General features: G+C 36.2%; 1 protein-coding gene and 1 long non-coding RNA gene across 2 annotated transcripts in view; both read left to right on the top strand.

The window, feature by feature from the left end:
- Positions 1-6,038, top strand: part of LOC123525557 (ATP-dependent RNA helicase DDX24-like) — a 56,459-nt gene extending 50,421 nt beyond the window's left edge. The window contains exons 16-18 of the mRNA XM_045304690.2: positions 159-239; positions 5,257-5,420; positions 5,779-6,038. Coding sequence (XP_045160625.2) covers positions 159-239; positions 5,257-5,420; positions 5,779-5,942 — 409 coding nt within the window. The 3' untranslated portion in view covers positions 5,943-6,038. The remainder of the gene's footprint in view (positions 1-158; positions 240-5,256; positions 5,421-5,778) is intronic.
- LOC128555467 (uncharacterized) overlaps positions 1-21,774 on the top strand; it is a 238,562-nt gene that overhangs the window by 59,574 nt on the left and 157,214 nt on the right. The window lies entirely within an intron of this gene.

Below are 21,774 nucleotides of genomic sequence, written 5' to 3'. Positions count from 1 at the left end.
CCTAAGGAGTCTCTAGTGTAATTCTTTAATAACACATACATAAAGGAAGAGAGAATGGTCTTTTAATGCATGTGGGCTGTTTTTATGCACAATATAACAGTTTCAACATCTGTAAGATGTCACTTCAAAGACTGCCACATAAGTATTTGTTGTTTCAGGTTCAAGAAGTCCAAGAGGCATAATGATTGGTTCAGAAAAGCAGCAGACGAGATTGGTGTGGATATTGAAGATGAAGGACTGTATCCTTTTCTAGTCTTTTCACAAAGTCGGAATTGACCAGTCTGGATCACATCAGATGATGTATGCTGATAGCAACCACCTGACATTGATCTTCTCCAAAAATTCAAACTGTACGAAGTTTTATCTGTAGCTAGTAGCTCCCTATGAAGCCAGAGCTGCTACAGGGGGTATATGCTGTTACATAGACAAAGAAGGACTTATTCAAGAAAATATCTCCTCCACAAATTTATTAGGGAAAGTGCTTGTCAAGTTTATTCTCCCTTTGTCTGGTGAATCAATTTGGGGTGACACAGGGATCAGTGTTTTACACAGTTTTACCTTAGGAACTCTATATATGCCTGAAGATCATCTGCAAGTACACACATATGTCTACCTATCCAACTGAACAGTTTTGATCATTGATCCTTGATATGAACATTGCTCATGGGCATTTATTTTCAAGACATTGGATCAAAGGTCAAGATCACACCGAGTGCTAGTACAAAAAACTTTCTGCTCAACATTTTTAAAAACCTCTTGAGCCACAATCATCAAACTTTGCAGACACATTGCACATGGGCAGTGAATGAACCAAAGGTCATGGTCAGAATGACTTTTAATACAAAAAACTTGTTTCTGTTAACGGTAACCCTGTTGTAATAATTCTTTGGTGATATGAAGATTTGTATCATTAAAATCCTCTAACTTTGAGCAAGCTCTTGCAAAACGAATTTGTGAAATATACATGTATATATTAATTGAAATAGAAGTTTGTGCTGCACGTATGTCAAAAATGTACTTAACCTATAGTCATAAAACATAAGAGGATTGTTTTATAGCTTACAAAGTTTTGCACCGGGTGTCACTTTGGGATTTTACTCAGCTAGGCCAGCATTATGGCCCTCCACAAAATGAAAAATACACATATATAAAGTTCTTGAAAGTTTGTGTTGCAAACATCTTATAATCTATTAAACCTTGAGCCATAAAACCATGTACTGTGACAGGAGTGGGGGGGCACCTATGTCCTACGGACACACATCTAGTTTGTCAATATTTTTATAATGATTTGTTCGATGGCTTTAAGCTCAGCAGGCACATTGCTCGTGGGCAGTGAATGACTTTTAGGTAAGTGGGCCCTAAGATCACACTGACTGTTAGTTCAGATAGAACATTCATGATTTTGGAGTTTCTTATTCAAAGCTCATGGTCATTCTCATCTGAACATTATGTATTTCCCAGGTATACTCTTACCTTACTCTCAATTAGTTTTATGTACATTTTTAAATTGGTAGTCTCTGACCAATTAAGGAATGTTTCATATATTTCTCCATGTTTAGAGATTTCATGTTTTACAAAGGTAATGGACATAAGGTAGCACCATGTTCATTCACATGCCTAAATTAAGTTATTATGTCATCCACACCAATGTGTGGTGGGAGACATATTGATTTACTCCTGTCTGTATGTCCAAATCGGCCCAGGCACTTTGGAATTATGGCCCTTGAATTACCGAAAATTGCTCAGGTGTTTGGGACATTAAGGCCCCATATACTATTATTGTGAACAGTAGTATATTCAGTACTTTATGTCCCCAAGATTAATTATGTCAGATGATAAGGCAGTTGAGGTCTTGGTGCATGGTTGACTCATATACTACTATTCAGATGATTAGGCAGTTATGGGAGACATTTGCTTTTGTCAAAAGCAGCTCTAGTTTCCATTGATTTTTGCTTTGATGTTGAAATATGATTTACTCCATTATAAATAAAAACAAGCTCTATTAATTTGAACAATTTTAGACTTAACAGAGATAAATAAATATGAGCCCAGGCCTCCTAGTGAAACCTTTAAAACCTTTAAAAACCTTTAATTTCAGAGCAAACCTTTAAAACCTTTAAATCTTTTGAAAAAACCTTTAAAACGGCCAAATAGCCTGTAATTTTCACTCAAAACCTATATTTTTGTTCAGACTGCTTGCCGTGCCAGTTTAAAGCAAGTAATGGTTATACTGCTGTATTTCCCTCCCTTTTAAGTGTTGTTATTAGGATACTTCTTGTGTATCTTTCATCTTGAGTTTTTCAGAATGCTGTTGTGTTCACCAGACCACATACATGTAGATGTTTGCAGTAGTGTTCACCAGACCATATATATAGGTAATAGGTGTTCCATTTATTTAGCATAAGGTACCATGGAGCTGAATGCTTGAAATAGTCTGGTGACATGATGTTTACACTATGGTAACACTGGACAAGGTCTGGTGAAGATACAGCATTCTGAGCAAAGTTGATGTAGACACTACAAATTCAGGCTTTCAAGTGGCCCTAAAATTCCTAAAAATTCCTAATTTTTTTAGGTCTCCCAAGAATTCCTAAAACAATGCTCAAAAAGGGACAAATTCCTAAAAAAGCACTTATTTTTTCAATTGTCCCTAATTTTTTGTAATATCTGTCTGAACTTAAATTTGTTTTTGCACAAAGTCATGCATATAATCATCCAAATAATTTATTGAAGTTTATTTTCTTTAAGATTCATTTTCAGAGGTTGCTTCTATCAGTTTCCATGAGTTCCTAGGCTACATCTTCATGAAACATAGATTTACTTCATTGAGTGATCAGGCCTAGATCCATGGCTGGGCCCAGGAGGCCTGTGCCCCCATTTGGCTCATCAAAGTTGCTCTCAACTATTTTGGCAAAGAACAAATATTTTCTCAAAATTAGGCCCAAAAACGCACCAGAGGCCACCATTCCATTTCTCTATTACAAAATTTTCCAGGGGGAGGACCCCCTGACCCCCCTTCCAATGAGGGGATTGCCTATTCAGTACCTCAAATTTATATAAGTTCCCCAGAGGCCACCATTGATATCTACATTACAAAACATTTCCAGAGAAAGAAGAGTCCCCTGACCCTCCTAAAACTGCAGGGATACCCTCTGCCACACATCAAAATTTAGACCAAAACATGCACTACAATCAAGCATTTTATACCTGTAATTTTTTTCAGAGTGGAGGGGGGGCAGCATCCTTACCTCCCTAAAATTAGGGGGCTACACCCTAAATTTAGAACAAAAAAAGACACAAGAACCCACTATTTCAAACCTGTATTTTAAAATTTTCCAGAGGAAAATTACCCCCTCCCCCCAATTGAGAGAAGTACCCCTCCAGTACACCTCAATATGTAAACAAATAAAGGCACCAGTGTCCACCATTTCATACCTGTATATCAAAAACTTATGTTGGAGACACAGTTGTTCTGGAATGGTGCCCCTGCAAAAAGCAACAATATATAAAAGGATGGGCTTGACATGTTGACCTGTGGGCATTTAGTCCTAATTTAGCCCTTATTTTTTTGCAAAAATAGCCCTAATTTTTGTCAAATAGTGCTTGAAAGCCTGTACAATGTGTAAAACAAGAAACCATATACAAAAAAGGTGATATAAATGTGCAGTGAAAGTGGGTATACCCATTAAGTTAGGTATGTATATCAATCATAATGTATAATTCAAACAATATGAGATAATATCAAACATGCCTATTTCTGATATCTGGTTTTAGAGTGTGGGTTTCCATATATAAATTAACTTTTTTTAGTAAATACCTATATATATTATGTGTTTTCAACGAGAATTCCGACAAAAATAGCCTTTATTTACTCTTTATTTTTTAATATTTTACACTAAAAGGCCTTTATTTCCATAGATTGGAGCCTTTATAAAAACCTTTATTTTTGTTCAGTCCTGCTAGGAGGCCTGTGAGCCTGTTTGAACCAAGACCAAATAGGAAGATCTGTTGAAAAATTGAGAAATTTGGAATTGTGAAAATGTCTTTTTGCATAATTTGCAACAGACTTACTTAGCTATGATGTCTTCCAACAAGTCATGTTTTAGTTCTCATACAGGATACAGATCATAGGTTGTTTTCTCATAGACTTCCATTCCGGTGCGGGAGGACATGGGTTCGATCCTCGGCCGCGTCATATGAAAGACGTAAAAAATCGTACTGGTAGCTTCCTCGCTTGGCACTCAGTATTAAGAGGGTAGTGCTAGGACTGGTCAGCCCCGTGTCAGTATAGTGTGACTGGGTGGGGTATCGTGTCACGTATCTACGGCATGATATTCCAGTGTGGCAGCACTATAAAGTTGGGCATTGTGCTCACTGCTACAAGTAGACACCATCGTTTATATGACTGAAAAATTGTTTAAAAAGATGTTAAACCCGAACACACACACACATAGACTTCCATTATAAAATCTCAATAAATTGAAACATGTATATATGATCACATGTTTTAATTCCATCAAAATAATGGACAAAAACATCTGAACAGTGATACTTTGAGTATTTTAGCATGAATGATATTATGACCCCCTCTTTATCTTGTTGGCATGGTAGGAGAGTAGGTAGGGGGACTGTTTCATGTAAAAAATTAATACACATCAGATGCAGCAAATACTGTCAAATTGTATATTCTAATATGCTTGTTTTAACACTATTTATACACTTGGGCGGTAATACGTCTTACAAATAATTTCACTCAGGCTGCGCCCTCGTGCAGTTATTACGCCCGATGTATAACTGCCCATCATGCATAAATAGTGTTGAGGCACTCTTGTGCTATAAATTATTTCTTAAATAAGATACTGTATAGGTACGCAATAAGTTTTTAATTTCAATTTTGAAAAAAAGAAAAACATCAGTTGTTACATTACTTGTCAATCAAAATGGACTCAACATTACAGTATTCCCAGGTATACACGTAAGTTCCCTGTAGTTTAGAAAATGGTGGTCTGTAACCAGTAGCATTTAAATACCTTAGACCCATGTGGACCTCTTATTGATAATAGAAGATAACTGGTCATTTTTCAGGAAGCTGCTGTGTTAACTGGGTTACAAACTTAATATGATGAAAATTACAGCTAACAGTTATTAAGTCAGTCAGTCAATTAATTTGACAAATAAATTGATCTCACAACAAAAGAATTGTAGGGTCAATGCGAAATAGTTTACTGTGACATTATTGACCTTGACCTTGTTCAGTCTAGATGACCTTGGAGATGACGTAGAGCAGCAGCGACACAGCAAGTATTTAAAGCAGATGAAATCAGAGCTTGCTGTTCTGTTAAAACAACCACTTTTAATAGGCTCATCTTTCACCAAATATCCAACAATGTCTGGAAAACTAGTCACACCCCCTGCCAGAGGTGAGAAAGTAGTTAGAATTCCTTAACAACTTGTTTGTTTAATTTTGGTTTATAGATGTTGTTTTTAGTGGTAAATAAGTGATGGAATAGCAGTATTTTTCTTTACTTTTTAAAGTTCCTCTGATGAACAAGATTAAAGATAATAAACACCACATTAGAAAAACTGTGTTGGTATTGCATTTTGTTAAAATATATTGGTTTTGAAGGTTCATTCAATGATCTTTTAAGTAATACCTCAAGATCTTCTTTTCTTTGGTTCAGCTTTTCATTATAGTTAAACTTGTGTTGTTCATCTGTTAAACATAACTATTTCTTTGATAGCCTTAGTTGTTAGAAATAACTTTTTCATCTATAACAGAAGAAAAAGGAGATGCTCTTACTCGTGTGAAAAAGAACAAGAAGATACATAACGTGCAGCCAGAAAGCACAGAAGGTTCACAGAGTAAAACAAAAAGGAGAAGAGAAAGAAGAAGGAAGACAAAGTTGAAGAAAAAAGATATTGACAAGACTAAAAATTCATAGATAGCTTATTCGCAAGAGACATCTGTTATGAAGATAAAAACAATCTATAATTGTTAAATGTTGATGTTTTGTCTAAATAGATGCTTGATTAAGTAATTTGTTTGTATGTTGTTTTTTTCTACTTCATTTATTAATACAACACGAAAGATGCATTGCGTTTCATGTGACTTTATGCAACGTATATAGGAGTCATTTTTTGTATGTTGAGAAATCGGTCAATAACTGGGATATAGTAATAGTCTTTATCACTTTTGTTTCTAGGATTATTCCAAAAATATTGAATTGATTTTGTTGAATCTTCACACAATGACAAAGCACATTGCCTTGCTTACTTTTTGAATTATCACCATTTAATATATTTACTGGTTTGGACATAACTCTTAAATGATGAAATTGCATATAATGGTAGAGGTTGATAGGGTAGAGAATCGTAACAAGAGATCATTGTTGTGTCATTCACAACCAGAAACATTTGCTACATTAACATGAAAATGGCTTGAACTTTCTTCATGTGGCTATTCTATTGCTGATATAGGTATAATTCTTTTTTCATGAATTTTTCATTCAGAGTAGCTCAAAAACATTGCTAGCCAGAATGGGCCATAATAACTCTACATTTCTTTCATCAACAGTTTAATAAATTAATCTTTTTATTTTACTGTTTAAAACTGGGCATTGTTTGTTTTGGGTCTAATGCTTTATTTAATAGTATTTCAGTTATGTAAGAGCAGGCAGTTAAAATAACCAGTGATCCTGGAATCTGTACCAGTACAAACCTGTTCTCAGCAAGTAACTGTCAACTTCCTCACATGAATTGGAAATGGGAGGATGAATGATTTTATTCAAAATGTCGTCTATCAAATCTTTACAGAGAACATATGCCCCACCCAGGAATAGAACTGCAGACCTGCGCTCTTTTTATTAGCCCAAAGGCTCATGGTGAGCTATTGTGACCGCTCAATGTCCGTTGTCTGTCGTCCGTCCGTCAACATTTTCTAAAATTATCTTCTTCTTGAAAACCACAGGGCCTAGGGCTTTGATAACTGGTGTATAGCATCATCTAGTGGTCCTCTACCAAAATTGTTCAAATTATCCCCCTAGGGTGAAATATGGTCCCGCCGCGGGGGTCACATGCTTTATATAGACTTATATAGGGAAAACTTTGAAAATCTTCTTGTACAAAACCACATGGCCTAGGGCTTTGATATTTGGTATGTAGCATCATCTAGTGGTCCTCTAGCAGAATTGTTCAAATTATCCCCCTAGGATCAAATATGGCCCACCCCGGGGGTCACATGGTTTATATAGTGAAAAATTTGAAAATCTTGTACAAAAATACACGGCCTAGGGCTTTGATATTTGTAATGTAGCATCATCAAGTGGTTCTCTACCAAAATTATTCAAATTATCCCCCTAGGGTCAAATTTGGCCCCACCCATGGAGTCACATGGTTTGTATTGATTTATATAGGGAAAACTTTGAAAATCCTCTTGTACAAAACCACACGGCCTAATGCTTTGATATTTGGTATGTAGCATCATCAAGTGGTCCTCTACCAAGATTGTTCAAATTATCCCTCTAGGGTCAAATATGGCCCTATCCCGGGGTCCCAAGTTTTACATAGACTTATATAGGAAAAAAAGTTTAAAATTCTTCTTTTCTAAAACCACAACACTTAGACCTTTGATATTTGGTTTGTAGCATTGTCTTATGGTCCTCAACCAAAATTATTCAGATTGTACCCCTGGGGTGAAAAGAGGCCCTGCCCTCGGAGTCCCAAGTTTTATATAGACATATATAGGAAAAAACTTTAAAATCTTGTCTGAAACCATACAACCTATGCTTTTGATATTTGGTATGATGCATTGTCTAGTAGTCCTCTGCCAAAATTATTCAAATTATGCCCCTGGGGTTAAAAGAGGCCCGCCCTGGGGTCAATTACTATGCAAGTTATATAGGAAAAAATACTTAAAAAATCATTTGATCCTATTTCCAAGACTGTTTAATTATAAGTACCTGATGACCCCAAGTACAGTAAACCTCACTTATAAGGAACTCGGATATAAGGAACACTCGGTTATAAGGAACAGTTTTCAATTCCCCGATCTAATTCCTTCTTTATTCAATGTAAAAATCCTCGGTTATAGGGAACTCTGTTATAAGGAACACTCGGTTATAAGGAACACTTTTTCCAGTCCCAAAGTATAAAATTCAATAGAAAACACCTTGGTTATAGCGAACAGACATAAAAAATAAAAATAAGTGAAAACCGGAAATAAACAGCAGAATCGCTGATGCCGTCAGAGTAACGCCAGCACTTTCACGCGCTTTCATGGACATGAATTAACACAAATTATTTCATTTCTATGATATTCATGGATACAATTAAAAGAAAATATATAATAGCTTCATTAACATTTAGTAAATACTAGAAGACAGTAGACTTATATTTACTCAAAATTATGTACTACGGCTACATGTATTTGGGTATTTCATGTTAACAATAGTGAACGGAAATCAGTCACAGTCATGGTTATACTATCCTAAACAAATGTGCTAATTACGCGTGATAAACAATGGCAAACAGTCCAGTTTACCAAATTTCCAATTGTAAAAATAAAGCAGGTGCTAAAATGGACAGTAGGAAACTATAGGTATAATTTACACTTTTAACCGTATGTATGGCGCCGTTGTCTAGTCGCAATACACTGTATGTCATAACACCCTACTTTTGATCTTACTGGGTAGTCTAATTTAACATTTTTGTAATAAAAATTTGAACATTTATTTTATATTAGTATTGATGCCTAGTCACATAACATGCAGTCGAGCAAGGTAAGGGGAGTAACTGCAACATATCTTATAGTCATAATGAAGCGCTCTCTAAAAAGAAGATAGAAATAACCGACAAAAACTAAACACAAATTATGGTTATTCTTACCGACGTACATTTTGGCTTAGGGTTTAACGCCGTTTTTCAACAGTATCTCAGCCACATACATGCAGACCTTACCATTTCTCCAGGAAAGGACCTGCACTAGACTCTCAACTTTCTCACATAAAGATTCATGGTCGGTCCGAAGTGTGAGAGTGAGCCCTTTTCAAACGTTAGTCAAATAGTGTTCGCTATACAAATTGTGTTCGTTATACAAACCTCGGTTACAAGGAACTAGTTCGCTATACGGATATAAGGAACCTCGGTTATAAGGAACAATTTTTAGAGGTCCCAAGCTGTTCCTTATAAGCGAGGTTTACTGTAATATGATGTCACTTGACTGTGACCTTGACCTACTAACCTACTTTCTTGTTTTTTAAAATACAGTCTTGAAATTTTAATGACATACACAGTTTTGCACACCAATCGTAAAACTGAATTTCATTGACCATGAATGTGACCTACTGACTTTCTTAATATTTTATCATCAGTTTGATCTTTGAAACATGTAGATCATATTACTCAGGTGAGCGATCCAGGGTCGTCATGACCCTCTTGTTCAGCTAAGTGGGTAGGCTGCTGGGCATTGTACTCACTGATATAAATAGACATGTCATTTGAAAGACTGTTGAAAAAGATGCTAACTCAAACACATGTACACTATTTTAAGGGATTTGGTTCAAATTTCCTGCCCATGGTGCTCCTATTACTCTATAGTTCACTTGAACTTTGTTCAAGGTGAGCTGTTAGTATAGGGGGATAGTCCAGCATCCTGTATCAACATTTTTAGCTCCACTATTCTGAGAATAGGGGTGCTATTCTACTCGCCTCGGCATCCGCTTGTCCTTCCATTATCTCTTTGTTACTATTGCTTATATCTTACTGTAACTTCACATATACATTGTCCGGCATACAAAGTATGTGCAGGGGCTGGACCCATTATACGTAAGGTCAGGTCACCAAGGTGTTATACTTTGATTATTTTTAAGGTTAAAGGTTATTAGCAACCTTTGTTTTTCTTCTGTCTTTGTTACTTTTGCTTATATCTTACTGTAACATCACACAAACATTGTCCAAGATACAAACAAAATATTTGCTGGGGCTGGGCCCATTATACCCAAGGTCAAGATCACCAAATACTTTGAATCATTTTCCTTCTTTGAATTATTTTATTACTCAAAATAAAAACCAATTATCTCATACAACACTCTTTATTCATCAAGAATATGCATTGATACTTACAACGATAGTTTAACATACGCATGATACATTTTGTAATAATTTAATTAAATTCAGTAAAAGTATATTGACAATATTGGGAGTTGATCGGCCGCTCATGACTCAACAAGGGTCTCACCGTGTAGAGTCGTTAAAAGCACAGCAAAATCTGTCGACCGAGAGGAGAACAGACGCACCAACCCAAGGCTTGCAAAAACAACGCAACTTCGCAATCCATCGAACTTCGAATTGTGAATCCAACCCAGCCCGGGTGTCACCGGGATGCGGTCAAATGCACAACCCTAGCCAATGTAAAGCGAGGCAATATAACACAACGGACCACAAGGCAAAGCAATGCAAGACACTTTGTACTTTGTAACAGGTATCACTCAAACAACGTAAAGTAACGCAAGACACTTTGTACTTTGTAACAGGTGTCACTCAAAGGCAAAGCAACACAAGACACTTTGCACTTTATAACAGGTATCACTCAAATGCAAACACACAACAATTTCAATTGAACGTCGAGCTACCATTCCACCCATTTCGGGTTTCACCGAGAATGAGCGAAACCGCAACATGAATCAATGAAAGGCAAGGCAAGGCAAGGCAAAGTGACACCACTGAGAGCAACGCAACACTAGGAATTGCCAAGTACTAGGGCAAAACCTTTTACTATCCAGTTAACACAAACTGGTAAACATATGATACCCCAAAGTACGCAACTTGAATGCAAACATACAGACACCGTATCCGCTCACCTCACGGCCGACAGAATTTTACCGCCAACATATTATGAGCGACAATATCCATCAAGCCAGTATTATAAATAAACACCTTTTACTTATAGTATTATGACAAGATGAAGAAAAACTAATATTAAGGTCTATCAAATGTCACAGTTAAAAAGCCAGTGTCCTACATAATAATTGTTACCACAAATAATAGCAGAATTTTCTTAGTGATATCCAATTGTGATCACAAAGTTTTTAAGTTCACATGAAATAATATTTACGACAGTCAATACTTCCTATAATTATTTTCCTGTCCTTGAATTTCATGTCAATACGACACATTTAACTTAAAAAGTGAAACTTATTCTAATAATTTTATTTTCACTATTGTCTTCTTGTGTATTTAGTTTATATATTTTAATACTAGAAATACATATATTAATATCAATCAACTATCCCGTGCCTTTTTAAAGAAGTATAAAATCTTTCAAATTATACTGGAGAGTCTTATACAAATATAGTCACGTCCATGCTAAACCGTTTTCTTAAATAACAAAATTTATATACACTGCATCAAAATGTCTCAGTTTTTTCTTCATAACACGGTATGAACATCTCACATTTGGAAGTCCTTGGTCACGTAACAAGATGACATCTAGCCCCGTCATACATTTTGATGGCTGGATGTGTTATCTCCTGCAGTGTTATTGCTTTCCGGTATATCACCCTCATCAATTTACGTTGGCACGGTTTAACCCTGCAATTGTAAGTAAAAAGACGGCAGTACCTAACAACTCAGTCGTCAAGACCGGGTGGACAATAACAATTAACTTGAACTAGATCATCAACGTTAGCTATTGTTAAATAGATGGACTTAATGCAAATTTCCTTTACAACTTTGAACCAATTTCATAAAACATTCCACAAATGATGCAAGATCAACATAAATAGATCAGTAAAGTGTATATAAAATACTGACAAAGTATTCTAGCAAGTTGTTAAAACTACAATACTAGCCCGAAATTAAAGATGCAAAACTCTATGTTTCGAAAGTTTCCTATAAATACAGGGTGTGGCGGGCGGGTAGTTTTGACGTTACCGACGGTGTAGCTAGCAAAATGTGAGAGAACTGCACGAGATTATTGGTATTTATATTATATCGACTGGGTACCAGTATCAATAGGAACCAGTTCAGATCAGCCAAGTGTAACAATATCGATGACACGTTTATCTACGAAAACAGACGACAATTTAATAAACTAGCAGACGGTAATTGACGAGCAACATTTTGAGAAAAAATAAATTTAATTATTTTAATTCTAAAATAATTTCCATTATTTTCATATTAATTTTTTATAAAAGCTTCGTTTATAGACCTATCTTTGGTACTATAAAAGATAATGACTTGAAATTAAAAAAAAATCTTTATAATCATCATCTGCATGTTAGGTTACAATCTCCATAACTCTAATTGTTTTATTAGCTCACCTGTCACATGGTGTCAAGGTGAGCTTTTGTGATCGTCCGTCCTCTGTCCGTCCTCAATTTCTTGTGAACAAGATAGAGACCACAGTTTAAAATCAATTTTAATCAAACTTGCACACAACTTATATTGGCTTAATATCTGGGTTCCTTTCGAAAACTGGTCAGATCCAATCATGGTTGCCAGAGTTATTGCCCCTTTAAGGACCAAAATTTACTATTTTTGGTTTGTGAACACGATAGAGACCACATTGTGCAATCAACTTTAATAAAACTTGCACAAACTTGTACTTAATAATGTCTAGGTTCCTTTCGAAAACTGGCGATAATCCGTCATGGGTTCCAGAGTTATGGCCCCTTAATAGTCCAAAATTTGCTATTGTGGCTTTTGCAGCCATATACTATATACAGAGACTTCAATTACGGTTTGATTTGATACAAACTTCCAAAATATCTTCAACAACAATAAATCTTGGATTCCATGACGAATCTGTCAGATCCAATTACAGGTTCCTGAATTATTTTATATCTGATTACTTCCCCTGATTGTAATCAAAATGGATTTATATCAGTAAGTACTTATAGGACTCATTTGAAAATTCATTATTGTCATTAGTTGGACTGAGACAATCAGGGTAGATAACTATGGACTGATTTATGTCAAGTTACTTGCCTTTATTTCAAATTAAAATGGTTATAGCTATGTAACTAATGAAGATACTGATCTGAAATTTCATTTATGTCAACAGATGGACTTGGACAATCAGAATTTCTGACAAATTACCTCCCTTTATTTTTTATGCCCCTGAAGGGAGGCATATTAGTTTTCAAACGTCCGTTCGTTCGTTTGTTCGTTCGTTAGTCACAACGTTAACTTTTTGCATGAAGACACTTTACTCGCGAACCAGTGCACCCAGGACCTTCAAACTTCACATGCTGATAGTACTCATTGAGTACACGACCCCTACTGACTTTGGGGTCACCGGATCAAAGGTCAAGGTCACAGGGGCCAACGTCATTTTTTTGCATGAAGGCACTTTACTCGCGAAACACTGCACCCAGGACCCTCAAACTTCACTTACTGATAGTACTTATTGAGTACACTACCCCTACTGACTTTGGGGTCACCAGGTCAAAGGTCAAGGACACAGGGGCCAATGTTAACTTTTTGCATGAATGCACTTTACTCGCGAACCACTGTACCCAGGACCTTCAAACTTCACATGCTGATAGTACTTACTGAGCACATGACCCCTATTGACTTTGGGGTCACCACGTCAAAGGTCAAGGTCACCAGGTCAAAGGTCATGGTGCTGCGGGGGGCATTTGTCACCATTAGTGACAGCTCTTGTTATCTGTATGAATACACCTTAGCAGCTTCTAATGATGGTTTGAAATGTTATTTATGTCTTTCATGGTAAGAAATAGTCATGTTAGATAACTCTTGATTGAACATTTATCGATATGAATACTTTTCAGATATATTGTTGTATAGGATTGTACTCTGTATCTTCCACATGCATATACCGATGCATGATTACCTCCCCTGATTTTAATAAAAATGGAGTTATCTCCGTAAATATTTATAGAACTCACTTGAAATTTCATTATTGTCTTTAGTTGGACTGAGGCAATCAGGGTAGATAGCTATTGACTGATTTTGTCAAATTACCTCCCTTTGTTTCAAATTAAAATTGGTGTATCTCAGTAACCAATAAAGGTACTGATTTGAAATGTCATTTATACCATCAGATGGACTCGGACAATCAGGGTAGATAACTTGACTGAATTATGACAATTACCTCCCTTTATTTTATTTAAATGAATATATCTCAGCAGCATCTAATGAGATTGGTTCTAAATGTTTTTTCAAGTCTTCCAGGGTAAGGAATAGTCATGTAAGTACAAAAATGCAGCATTTGAGTATAGACCCTCAAACTTGTTATGGAAATTGGCCCTGACTAGGTCAAAAGAGACTGTTAAAAGAAAATATTTATCCAGATGGTATTTAATATGTATGCATATGTGCTCTATGTCAAACCTTGATCAAATCATTTTGAGTAATGATACTCAGGTGAGCGATATAGAGCCATCATGGCCCTCTTGTTAACAGAATTTCATAGTTAAAGTGTTTTGGCAATCTTCCCTTTCTCGATATAACTTTAGTACAATATTAGATAATGACTTGAAACTTAAAATGTATCTTTATCATCATCATCTGTTATAAAAATAAATAAAATAAATAATTAAATAAAACAAAATAAAAATAAATAAGAAATAAATAGAGTTACCTCCACTGATTTTAATCAAAATGGACTTATATCAGAAAGTACTTATAGGATTCATTTAAAATTTCATTATTGTCATTCGATGGACTTAAACAATCAGGGTAGATAACTATGGACTGATTTTATGTCGAATTACCTCCCTTTATTTCAAATTAAAATAAGTATATTACTGTATCTAATGAAAATACTAATCTGAAATTTCATCTGTGTCATCAGATGGACTTGGACAATCAGTGAAGATACATATTGACTGAAATTACAACAAATTACTTCCCTTTATCTTTAAAGTAAATGAATAACCTAGCAGCTTCTGATGAGATTGGTTTGAAACACTATTTATGTCTTCCATGGTAAGAAATTTCTACTTTTACTTACCTTTTTAATATATTGTTGTAAAGGCTTGTAGTCTGTATACTGGTGCATGATTACCTCCCTTGATTTTATTAAAAAATGGATTTATCTCAGTAAGTTTTTATAGGACTCATTTGAAATTCCATTATTGTCATTAGTTAGACTGAGACAATCAGGGTAGACAACTATGGACTGATTTTATGTCAAATTACCTCCCTTTGTTAATCCCCCGCCATGGCGGAGGGATTATAGAAATGGTCTGCGTCCGTCCTTCCGTCCGTCACAAAATTGTGTCCGGTCCATATCTCCTAAACCCCTTGAAGGATTTTCATGAAACTTGGGTCAAATGATCACCTCATCAAGACGATGTGCAGAACCCATGAGTCAGCCTTGTCGGTTCAAGGTCAAGGTCACAACTCAAGGTCAAAGGTTTGAGCCTTCCATTTTGTGTCCGCTCTATATCTCCTAAACCCCTTGAAGGAATTTTGTAAAACTTGGGTCAAATGATCACCTCATCAAGACGATATGCAGAACCATGAGTCAGTCATGCCGGCTCAAGGTCAAGGTCACAACTTAGGGTCAAAGGTTTGAACCTTCCATTTTGTGTCCGCTCTATATCTCCTAAACCCCTTGGAAGGATTTTCATCAAACTTGGGTCAAACGATCACCTCATCAAGGCGATGTGCAGAACTTATGAGTCAGCCATGTCTGCTCAAGGTCAGGGTCACAACTGAAGGTCAAAGGTTTTAGCCTTCCATTTCGTGTCCGCTCTATATCTCCTAAACCCCTTGAAGGAATTTTATAAAACTTGGGTCAAATGATTACCTCATCAGAACGATGTGCAGAAATTATGAGTCAACCATGCCAGCTCAAGGTCACGGTCACAACTAAGGGTCGAAGGTTTGAGCCTTCCATTTGGTGTCCACTCTGTATCTCCTTAACCCCTTGAAGGATTTTCATCAAACTTGGGTCAAATGATCACCTCATCAAGAACTCGTGAGTCAGCCATGTCAACTCAAGGTCAAGGTCACAACTGAAGGTCAAAGGTTTCAGCTTTGTATCTCCTAAACCCCTTGAAGGATTTTCATGAAACTTTGGTCAAATGATCACCTCATCAAGACGTTGTGCAGAATTCATGAGTCAGCCATGTCAGTTCAAGGTCAAGGTCACAGCTAAAATCAAAGGTTTTACCCTTTCACTATCCATAGCAGTGGCGGGGGATTTAGCTGTCTTTCAGACTGCTTTGTTTCAAACTAAAGTGGGTGTATCAGTAACCAATGAAGATACTGATTTGAAGTGTCATTTATGCCATCAGATGGACTCGGACAATCGGGGTTGATTAAGCATCACTGTAAGGTCCTTTCCAAAGTCTGTTCAAATGTTGGAACTTGGCTCCTTTTAGGTGTAAGTAGAGCAAAATATAGAACAACATTTAAATGACTCCTTTTCACAAACTGCTTAATGGATTGTCTGTAGCATCATTGTAAGGTAATCTTTCCAGTTTTTAGCTCACCATGAGCATTGTGATTGCTCAGTGTCAGATGTCTGTCCATCTGTTTTTCTGTCCATCATCTTCCATCCACACTTTTCTTCAAATGACATCTTCTCAGAAACAATTGGTTATAATTGCACCAAACTTGGTCAATAGCATCCTGTTATGTTCCACTATCAAATTTGTTCAAATGTCTAATCTTGGCCCCATTTAGGGACCATCTGAGCTAAAAATAGAAGAAAAAAACTTAAATGACATTTCTTGAACTGCTTGAAGGATCTATATTAAGCTCTGTCTGTATCATTACTTTATGGTCCACTCCCACATTTGTTCACACAGGAAGCTAGAGCTGAAAAACTTCTCATGAACGGCTACATTGATCTCCACCAAACTCGAGCTGTAGTATCATTGTATGGTCCTCTCCTAAATTTGTTAAAATTGGAGTGCTTTGGCCCCTTTATGACTACTAGACCTAAAATGGAAATACCTTTTAACAACTTGTTCGCATGAATAGCTTGATTGATCATCACCCAACTTGGTCTTAAGTATCAGTGTGAGGTCCGTTTAAATATCTCATGAACCATCAGAAGCAGAAGCATTATAAAGAGACCTTCTGAAACACCCTCAGCCTGCTACAGTTGTCTCTGTGTATTTTTGCCACTCAATTTTGAAGGCCTGGTACGCATATAGTGTTTGAATTATTTGTTATCTGTCACACTACTTTATGTAATCAACTTCTACTGCCTGTGGAACTTCCGGAACCTGGAGCAGATTATGGTCATCTTCCAGTGTTGCACACTGTCAAGTATGTGCAAGCTCTGAAACTTAGGTGAGGGATCTAGGGCCACCATGGTCCTCTTGCTTTGAATATGGGCACTTTGCCCCTTTTAAAGGCTGTTAGAGTTAACAGAAAACCCCATAATTGAAGTCTTCTCATGAACTCTATGATGGATCTGAAATAAACTTGGTCCAAAGCATCATTATAAGTTCCTCTCATGGTAGCTTTTGGCTCCTTTTAGTGGATGCTTGAGCTAAAAATAGAAATTAATTTAATTCATCTCATGGACTACTGTATGGATCTTCATCAAACTTCGGCTGAAGCGTCATTAAGATGTCCTATTCAAAATGTATTCAAATGGGGGCACCTGGTTTAAAAACAGACAAGATCTAATGTGCAAGGACCAGGTCCATAGGTCTAAGATCAAGGTTGCACTTAGAGGTCAACGGTCAAATTCAAGAATGACTTTGTCCGGAGCATTTCTTCTTCATGTATAGAGGGATTTTGATGTAACTTGGCACAAATGTTTACCAACAAAAAGCAGAGTGTCAAGAACCAGGTCAAGGTCACACTTAGAGACCAAAGGTCAGATATAAGAATGACTGTCAGGAGCATTTCTTCTTCATGCAAGGAGGGATTTGGATGTAACTTGGCACAGTTGTTCACTATCATGAGACAAAGTGTCATGTGCAAGAACCAGGTTAAGGTCACACTGGGAGGTTAAAGGTCAAATATAAGAATGAAATTTTGTTGTATGGCCTTTTAATGGATTGATAAGTGCTTCTACCTATTGTCACCAAACTTCAAATGCAGTTCACCAACACTCATTTAAGGTCAAGGTCAAATGTCAAGGTCATTTTGATTTCTTTTATTAAAATGCACATGAAATGTGAATGATTCCTCCTACTGACTTCAAAGTTCATTTTAGGTCACCAATGACACACATTTGGAGGTCAAGGTCAGTAGGTGAAATGTCGAGATGATTGTGACCTTCATTATGGAAATGCATATGAAAGGTGAATACTTCCACAAGCTCTCGATGGGCGTATTTTGTGTCTATGGTACTCAAATGTTTCAAATGGGGACATTTAACCCCTTTTTGAGTCCAATAGAACTAGAAATAGGAATATCTTTTAACAAGTTAATCTCATGACCATCTTGATAGCTCTTCATCAAACTTGGTCTACTAGGTCTATAGCATCCACGTAAGGTTATCTCATTTCAACCAGACTAATATGTGTTTTATACAAACCACAGTTATTACCATTAATGATTCTGTATTTCATACATATATTTAAGGTCAAGTAATCAACAAAGTCAGGTGAGCGACTTAGTGCCACTGCAGCTCTCTTGTCTTAGTTGATGTCGATTCATCTACCTTTGAGATTAGATGTGACACAAACGTGCATCCCATTCATGGATAATTTTGAAAATCAAGGGCCATAACTCTGGTCTGACTGATAAAAATCCGGAAAAAAAATCCCTGATGCACAACTTCGTATGCTTAATAATATCCCTGTGATGTTTCATGACCATAGATCATAAATTTTTTTTTTAGATATGTGCGACACAACTTTTAAGCGTGTTTATGACTATGTTTTTACTAAGACACTGGCCATAACTCGGGTCTGATCGTGTGATATCTCTAACAAAATCCAAGATGCAAAACTTCACATGTATAATAATATTCCTGTGATGTTTCATAATACTGGATTAATAAATTTGTACTTTTTGAGATACATACGACACAAACTTAGGCCCTATTTATGCGTATTTTTTACCAGGCCAATGGCCAGAACTCTGGTGTGACTGTGTGGGATCCATAGCAAAACCCCTGATGCACAGATTTCCGTGCTAATAACAATTCTCTGAGGTTTAATGACTGGGTCAAATACTTTTTTAGATATGAACGACACAAATTCGAACGGACAATGGCAACTCTGTGCCTCCCCCACCGCACAAAAACGGGCGATTTCTGTGAGGGCGCGAGCACCTGTGCGTCCATCCTTCTGTTTGCCCGTCATATTTCGTGTTTGGAGCATATCTCAATAACCGTAAGGTATTGAATATAATTTTTTCACAGATGTACTGCATAAGGCGATGAGAGGATGTGCAGAGCATATGGACGAGGTCGGTAGGTCAAAGGTTAAGGTAACAAATTGAGCACTGTAACCCAATAACTATTCAACTGTGCATGTAGGTAGGTGACGATAAAACGAGGGGCAGTGCCAATAAACCTCTGCAAGTCAATGGTCAAGGGTAGAAATGGAGCTCAAATGTCAATTTTGACCCATAATTACTATTCAATCTTTAATCTTGGCATATAGGTAGTTGGCGATGAGAAGATGTGCAGAGCACATAAATCAGGCCTGTAGGTCAAAGTTCAAGGACACTGCAGGGCCCAACCTGTCGGTCATATTTTGTGTCAAGAGTATAAATTGAAATAAGCATATAAGTAAGTGTTGATGAGTTGATTTGAGGACTGCAACAATCCACATTTACTCCCTCCATTTGACCACCACATTACACCCCCTCCACCAAAAAGTCACTAATTTTCGAGGAATGCAACGCAATCTAATACATTTTTACCTCCATCTGAACCCTCACAAGAAAAATGTTGCTTTTCATTGTATACAGTGTGGGGGCACTGGTGACCTCAAATGATGCTATGCACGGATAACAGCGATCAAAGAGACTAAACTATTACATGAAAAAATGCGAGGTAAGTGGCATTTATACGTAAACGCATTTTAGCAGTCATAGCGCAGGCTAAGCAGCACAAAAACCTTATGGTATATCTCCCAACTCCACAGCTGTTCTTGTTTCCTAGATTGCCGCGAGGTTATGAACGAGTCGAGAACTCTTTTTTTCCAAATGTTATGGTGCTAACTTTTTTTAATCATATATAGTTCAATAAAATAACACGTAAAATTATATTTATAATCCTCTACATCATTGACAATATATACCTCTGTTCACGTGGTATGTTATTCCTTGCGTATTTTCCAGTTTGTTTCTTGATAATAAAAAGGTTAATCTCATAAAGAACAAATTTACTATAATTACAATTACTAAGTAATGTGCTTCGATTCAGTGTACCAGTCCATTCTTGCTTGAAAATATATAGATCTACGATCGATATCTGGTCAACAAAATTATCACCATTACAGACGTTTGAAAAACCAAGGTCAATTAACATTTTTTGACATGCAACACCCATTTTTACTAACTCTTTTACAATCATCTAAGCCTTTTTAACCAAAGTTTCTAAAAAGATATTCAGGAATTTAAACCAATAGTTGACAACTCTAACATACCAAGAGACATACTACGGGTATAACAGAGTTACAGTTGATGAACAAATATTTATCAAGTAACATTCAGTTATCTTCTACAAATTGTCAAATGTATTCTTTCAATGTCCTTAGACTTTGTACAACCCTATATTTCAGATCCGTATCCTAAAATAGAGCCAACAAAAGGTTTAGCATTGTCTTTGGTTTTAAATCAAATTTCTTACAATTATTTGATAACGTAGTTAAGGTCTGTTAAATGCAAAGTTACAGATATAATTAAAAACAAAGACTTACTCGCGATGAAATAATGCACGGAGTGGCACCTAGGATCTTCTGGAAAGTGACCCATAACCGTGCCGTTAAATCCAACAAACAAAGAGAGATTATAAAATTGTGGAGATTACCTCCCCTTGAGTGAAATTATGAAATGTTTTGGTGTCCACAATGACTGAAACATACAAAGGAAAACAGGCCTATCAATATCTGACAAAATATTTTGAAAATTTGAAAGTTCATATTACCATCCTTGTAGGTTTTTCTATACCACCTCCATTTTTTATTTGTCTTTCATATAATTACCCCATAAAATTTAGATATCTTAGAATAAGTATTATCAATAACATACTTGCATTGATGTTGGTCTTAATTGGATTAGTTAGGCAAGTTTTGGTAAGGTTATAGCCTTTATATCCGTCAGTTTTCCAAAGAAAGCTGGGTATCTATATTGCTCCATCTATTAGTCAAATTTTAGTTCGTCACAATGTTAAAAATTTTGCTGCTTCACTTTGCATTGTTTTTTTCAAATTAGTACAACTATTCCATACTGCATATTCTAGAAGCGGTCGGAGAAATTGTATATAGATTTGATTTAATGTTTTCCTGCGCAGCGAAAATTTCAGTTTGCGCATAAATGCCTAATATTTTTTATGCAGACAGTAATATATTTATAATGTCCTTTGCCATTTCCATCAAAACTACATGCTTGTGATCACTAACAAAACTGATATATTTTAGAAGTAAAGTTAAGAATAGATCTATGCCACATTACGTCTAAGATAAGAATTGCCTCTGGTTTTATTAGGATTAAAATCTACAAGCCACTGATGAGCAAATTGAGACACAATTAAAAGATCACTGTTTTTAAATACCCTCAAAATATGTTATACATGCTGGAGAAGTATCGCCAGGAAACCTACAAGAGAGAATAAATTGACAACGATGTCATTTACATAGATGTGTGAGAAATAATAATGGACCG

The sequence above is a fragment of the Mercenaria mercenaria genome, chromosome 3 (assembly GCF_021730395.1).
Source record: "Mercenaria mercenaria strain notata chromosome 3, MADL_Memer_1, whole genome shotgun sequence".
Taxonomy (NCBI): Eukaryota; Metazoa; Mollusca; class Bivalvia; order Venerida; family Veneridae; genus Mercenaria; species Mercenaria mercenaria.
Note: the sequence above shows the minus strand (reverse complement) of the source record. Positions and strands in the feature narration are given on the sequence as shown.